The 5,890-nt window shown below is 40.9% G+C and overlaps 1 protein-coding gene across 1 annotated transcript in view; it reads right to left on the reverse strand.

Moving 5' to 3' along the window:
• PLB1 (phospholipase B1) overlaps positions 1–4,051 on the reverse strand; it is a 79,812-nt gene extending 75,761 nt beyond the window's left edge. Inside the window, 2 exon segments of the mRNA XM_015857533.2 lie at positions 94–134; positions 3,946–4,051. Coding sequence (XP_015713019.1) covers positions 94–134; positions 3,946–3,994 — 90 coding nt within the window. The 5' untranslated portion in view covers positions 3,995–4,051.
• Positions 4,052–5,890: the final 1,839 nt, after the last annotated feature.

Consider the following 5,890-nt stretch of genomic DNA (forward strand, 5'->3'; position numbering starts at 1 on the left):
GAAGGAAGGAAGGAAGGAAGGAAGGAAGGAAGGAAGGAAGGAAGGAAGGAAGGAAGGAAGGAAGGAAGGAAGAACACTGTTCACATAATTTACCTTTAGTTTCCCCAGCTCTTCCAGGAGATCATCTGTCTTTCCTTTAAAATAAAATAAAGAATAGGGAATTGCACAATTTTTAAGCTTAGAAAAAGACTTCAGAAAACATAATAAAACTAAAACCACACAATCCCTATGAGAAGTAACTTTTCTTCTCTTTCCTATTTTCCAAAGGTAAAGCTTGCTCCAACACCAAATATATTCTCTTGGTTTTGGGTATACTAATGTAAGATTTTAGTTATTATAGTCCAACGAGATTTGTTGAAATTAGCCAATTACAGTTAAGTCATATACATAGATGATGAACCTCATCTTCCACAAGCCTTAAGAACTAGTTTTTCTAGTTTTCCTCTTCAGCAATCATGGAATGGTTTGGGTTGGAAACACCATAAAGCCCATCAGCTCCAACACCCTGCTGAGGTCAGGGCTGCTCCCCACCAACTCAGGCTGCCCAGGGTCCCATCCAACCTGGCCTTGACACCCACAGCCTCTCTGGTCAGCCTGTGCCAGCACCTCACCACCCTTGGAGTAAAGAATTTCCACCTAATATCTAATTAAAGTCTCCCCTCTTTTAGTTTAAGGTCATTCCCCCTTATCCTGTCACTATCTGTCCATGTAAAAAGTCAGCCTCCCTCCAGTTTATAAGTCTCCCTCAAGAATAGGAAGGCTTCAGAGAGGTATCCCCAGAGCATTCTCTTCTGCAGACTGAACAAGCCCAGCTCCCTCAGCCTTTCTTTGTAAGAAAGGTGCTCCAGCTCCTCTGGAGCTGCTCCAACAGCTCTATGTCTTTCTCATGCTGGGGGCCCCAGGCCTGGAAGCAGTACTCCATACGGGGCCCCATACTACAAGGGCAGAAAAAAGAGGGAGTATTACTGTTCTACTGTATTATGATGGATTTTAATTTTGTTTCTCAAAAAGAGGGGCCTATCTGCTTTCATTGTGAGAGGTACAAAATACTCAGGACAACTAATAAACATGTAATTCCTATTAACAAAAAGATTTTGCAAACACCAACAAATTCATGTGTGAGCCAGCTCCCAGTTTTTATGCCTTAGAAGTGCAGCCAAGGCTTACATTAGCATGTGTAAGTTGAAACTCCTTCAGAAAGGAGCAATTCACATTAATCTACATCTTCCACAGCCACAGAGCAACATCACACTGTTATGTGATTGCCATAGTGATAGAGAAACATCTACCATTTCTCCTCGTGCTAGAATGTTGACAGATAACATAGCCTGTTAGAGCCAGAAATCAGGCCTGCAGCTAATTCAACAAACATTTCTTTCCTTGAGTGTACACTTGGATTTGTAAGCATCGATTTAAGGTTATCCTAAGATCTTCACAAAGGAAGCCATGGAATCTGGGTTTGGATTTTCAGCAGAACTTCAAAGTATGCTGAGAACTGTCCCCGCTTGCCACACCAAAGCCACCAAATTTCTGCAAGTTTCAGAAGTCCTGCTGTCTTTTCTCCTTTAGTATCCAGAAGCAAACCTGAGACTATTTAGTTGTCCTGCTGCATGCTTCTGCTGATATGTCCTTCTTTCCACATCAAAAAGTAAATGGAGAGCCAGCTTAGCCCAGCAGGGGAGATATCCAGGCTCAGACTGTTTGATCTCCTCTCACGTGGAAGTTGTTTCTTAACTCAGGACTCTCTTCCCCTTTATCCTCCTCCTAGTGTTTCTCATTTTACTTTTGACTTAAAAAGGCCAGGCAGACCTCATGAGGTGAGTGAACCAGACTTACACACAGCACTACAAATGCATTTTTTTGTTCTCTCTCTGATTCCTGAAATTGGCTCCTTGATTGCTGGTAGCACCGTGTTGATGTCTTCAGAGAGCTACGTACCATGAGGCAGTATCTAATTTAGTGTTCTAGCTATGCACAGATAATGGTGAACAAGTTTTGCCTGCAGTACATTACTTTTCAGTTTGAGCATCCTGAGCATTTTACATCATCTAGCCTGTCCCCTTGCCTGATGCTGAAATAAGCTGAAAGCACCTGCTCCAGCACAGGCAACAGCCTATTCCAGCAGGCTCCCTCTCCTTTCTTCTCTGTCTGAAGATTTATAATTCATTTCTTTATTCCAGAGCTTTTAATTAGAGCCCTCAAAAGTGTTTTTGTCCTTGTGACAGTTTAGCTTCTTTAGGAGTACTTGGTCAAAAGATTTTCAGAAATTCAATAGCTGCAGGTCCCCAGACCCTTCTAACGCAGAACACGTTCTAAAATCTAGTTTCACATTTGCCACTTTTAATTCCTGACATCAATGCTGACTGAATAAATGCTGATTGATAACAAGGACTGCTAACATGTACACACATTCATATTTGTTTAGTTTACTCCCTTGGGTGAATATCATCAACTTCTGGCAGTTTGTTGCTATTCATTATCAATTTGTTTGGGGATTTGATAGCTCCTCCAGCTTGTCCCCTCCCCAGAAAGGACCTTAGTGCAAGGTCTTTTTTAAGCTCTAGTGCTTAAACACATCACAAGGGAAGGAATAAATAATAGAAGAAAAAAGTCTTTTCTGTTGAGCTTCAGACCTTATTTTCTGTATGTATCAGGACTTAAGATTCTCTGTTTGAGATGTATCTTGAAAGAGAATCTCTTATTTTTTATTCCTTTGGACACGATTCCTTGCTTCCCCTCAGATTCATTTTGGCTTGCCTGATTATACTTTAACCAACCAGTGCATACATTTAGTTTTCTTTGTTTGCTTTGGATTTATGCTTTCTATAGGATGTTTTTTTGACCCCCGCTGCTCCCAGTATTAGTTATTCTGTGACACTACCACTTAATATTTCAAGCTTGTATTTCTAATTTTTTCCAAATTCTCTCTCCTTTCCTTCCCCAGAATAAATATTTTTCAGAAAATTTTTTCTAAAATCTGGAAGAAAATCTCTATTCTTTCTTCCCTTGATTTCATAGTTACCCTGTTCCTGCTAATTCTTACAGGCTCTATCAATCCACATTTTCTCCCACATCAAGTTTTTTCAGGAATTTCAGTCACAGTGCATCTTTTTTTTCCAAATTAAAAAGCCAAAGCGTGATCATTTCTTCCACTTATAATAGGAACCAAAGCCTCCTAACAGATAGTTTTTTTAACAGAGAACCTGACAGTCCTCCAAAGATACTTACTCTCACAGCCTACTGTTAACATAGAGCACTGCTGTTATTTATCACAGCCTTCTTGCTAGCAAGAAGCTGAAGCAAAAAGCCAAGACAGGCATGACATCTGTAGACCTAGATCACCTACAAAACTCAGCATCTGGTACCACTGTATGGATTTCACTTAACCAGTAAGGGTACAATGCTTTCTCCAACTCCACCCCCCTACCCCTCACCCCACACACTCCTTTTTTCTCTGTCTTTTTTGTTTTGTTTTGCTACAATTTGCTCAGATTATACAGGAAGTCTGGAGGAAACAGAAATCTGAGAAATGATGCCCTGGGTGTCAGGAGATGGCCAACCCATCCAAAGGATCCTATGCCACTGAAAAGAAAACAATCAGAGGTACCAATTCAAAGAAAAACCTCTGTCTCTTGCTCCAACTTCTGCACCGTTTTGGAACAGATCTCACCATTAACTAGTTATTTGTTGATGCTTTTCTCATAAATAAACTTCAGCATCTACCTAAGATGCAATCATTCTCCAGAGCTGTGTAAATCAATGCACATACCTGTATCTAAAATAATCGAACATATCCCCGAATCACATGCAAGATCACAGTTTTACTTCCCTATTTTCTTCACCCTGCTTAAAGACTTCTGCTTTACACCCACCTTGCAACAACTAAAAATATAGGTTCCTAACTGCTGGGTAATGAGAATTTCCAAAGGACCTTTCAATTCTTACCTTCTGAGGAAAGACACCAAAAGAAGAACAGGCCTAACAATAGCTTCATAAGTGCTTCTATGAGCAGGTAAAATGGAGTGCTGTGGGTTACTTTATGGCTGCTAGGAAACAAATTCTCTTCTTTTTCCTCCTTTATATTCTACCAAGCTGATAACTCAGCAGCCATAAAATTTATTAGCCTATTTACCTTTGGAAAGCAAAGCCATGATGATAACATTTGCATTTCTTATTTCAAGGAGCTCTGCAATCTTAGTTTATGAATAGCCCCATTCACAGGTCAAAGAAGGAATGAAGTGGCACAGCAGTTCACGTTTCTCTTTCCCCCCCCCACCCCCCTTTTTTTGCTCATCTTTTCTATTTATGAGGAATTAACCGTGTGATTTAGAAGATGGCAGCTGAGAGCAACGGTACTTTTTGGATTTCTTCCAATGATAAAGGGAATACATAGAACACCACGTGACTACCGGATTCACTGCATTGCTCACATAGTAAATGAGCTCTCAGTAATGACTTCCATAGTTATCATATAGTGCAGATATTGCCCTCGCGTTTAAAACACTTTAAAAGCTCATTAGTGTCACATGGTGCAAGTCATGCAAATTCTCTCATAGAAAATAATGAAAGTAAGTGTCCTGTTAAGGATTTTCCCTGTGTTCAGGGGCAGCTGGCCACTTTGCAGGGAAGCCATCTCAGCAAGTATCAGCACATAAGACACGTGGGTCAATTTCCAGTACAGTCAAGGGTCTTCCACAGAACACAGTAATTCATTATCAGTCTATCCCTATTACATGTGGAAGGAGGCTCAATTCCTGGGGCTACACAGCAGCTAAACCCTAAGTAGAAAACAGGTGGTTGTACTCTTCTCCCCTGCCTCTGCTCCTTCATAGCATTCAAACAGCTGTGCTGCATTTTTCTCTCTTCCACTAGCTTTGTAACCACCACGTATTTCTAAAAGATTGTTAAACTCACTGACACTCCAAAAATCTAAGTTAAATTGAGTCCCAGAAGACAATGAAGAACATCAGAGGGCACCACAGAAGAGAACAGGTGGACTACAATCTGACTAGAGAAAGAATAGAATTAATGAGGAGAATAAGCAGAAGTGGAGAGGAAAGTGATGCAAAGCTGGTACTATACCATCACATCTGGCAGTAGGCACATTAAAGAAAGCTTCTACAACTTCAGCTCATGGAATATCAGCCATTCTTCATTCTTCTGGAGAATTTTCCATCATCATAGTCTTCCTCACAGGTATCTGCCAAGACAGAGCACTGTTGACAAGTGGTATAGGTAACCCTGCTCTCATTCAGAAAACACTCAGCAAACAGAATTTCACACCAAGTTTACCACAAACAGGTGTGATTCTAAGGCCCAGGCTGACCAGATTCATATAATAGTTTTCCCAGTTTGAACAAGAACCATGACCTAAAAGCTAAAGCACAGTATGTCCAATTCAGGATATACCAAGATTATAGAGCAACATAGAAACTCCAGTAGTGCAGAGAAATCACTGTACACTCACAGAACGAGTCTGTACTTAAGAAGACAGAAGAGTCTGCACTGACAGGGGAAAAGCTCCTCCACTGCTTGATCTTAAACCTCATCCCAGTACAAACATACTAGAGACCTCACAAGCCCAAACAACTGTTCACCTCCAACACAGCAGCAACTTTGAAAGACAAGAGCTTGTTCCTCTTAGGAGTCTCATAACCTGAAATGAGTTTTGATGCTAACTTCTTTTACCCATAGTAAAGTAATGAAAAACTTGAAGCTTTTGCTCTGTCAGATCAGCACAGAGGCCAGTAGCTCCCTGGGCTGGGTTTTAATAGGGTTCCTGAGGCCACTGGCAGGGTTGATGAAGACCCAGGTGAGGCTGGTCAAGGTCATTATGGTATGTGAATCAGCATAGCACTGTGTGGATGTAAGAGTTACACTCAATGGTCTT

Source organism: Coturnix japonica, chromosome 3, assembly GCF_001577835.2.
Source record: "Coturnix japonica isolate 7356 chromosome 3, Coturnix japonica 2.1, whole genome shotgun sequence".
NCBI lineage: Eukaryota > Metazoa > Chordata > Aves > Galliformes > Phasianidae > Coturnix > Coturnix japonica.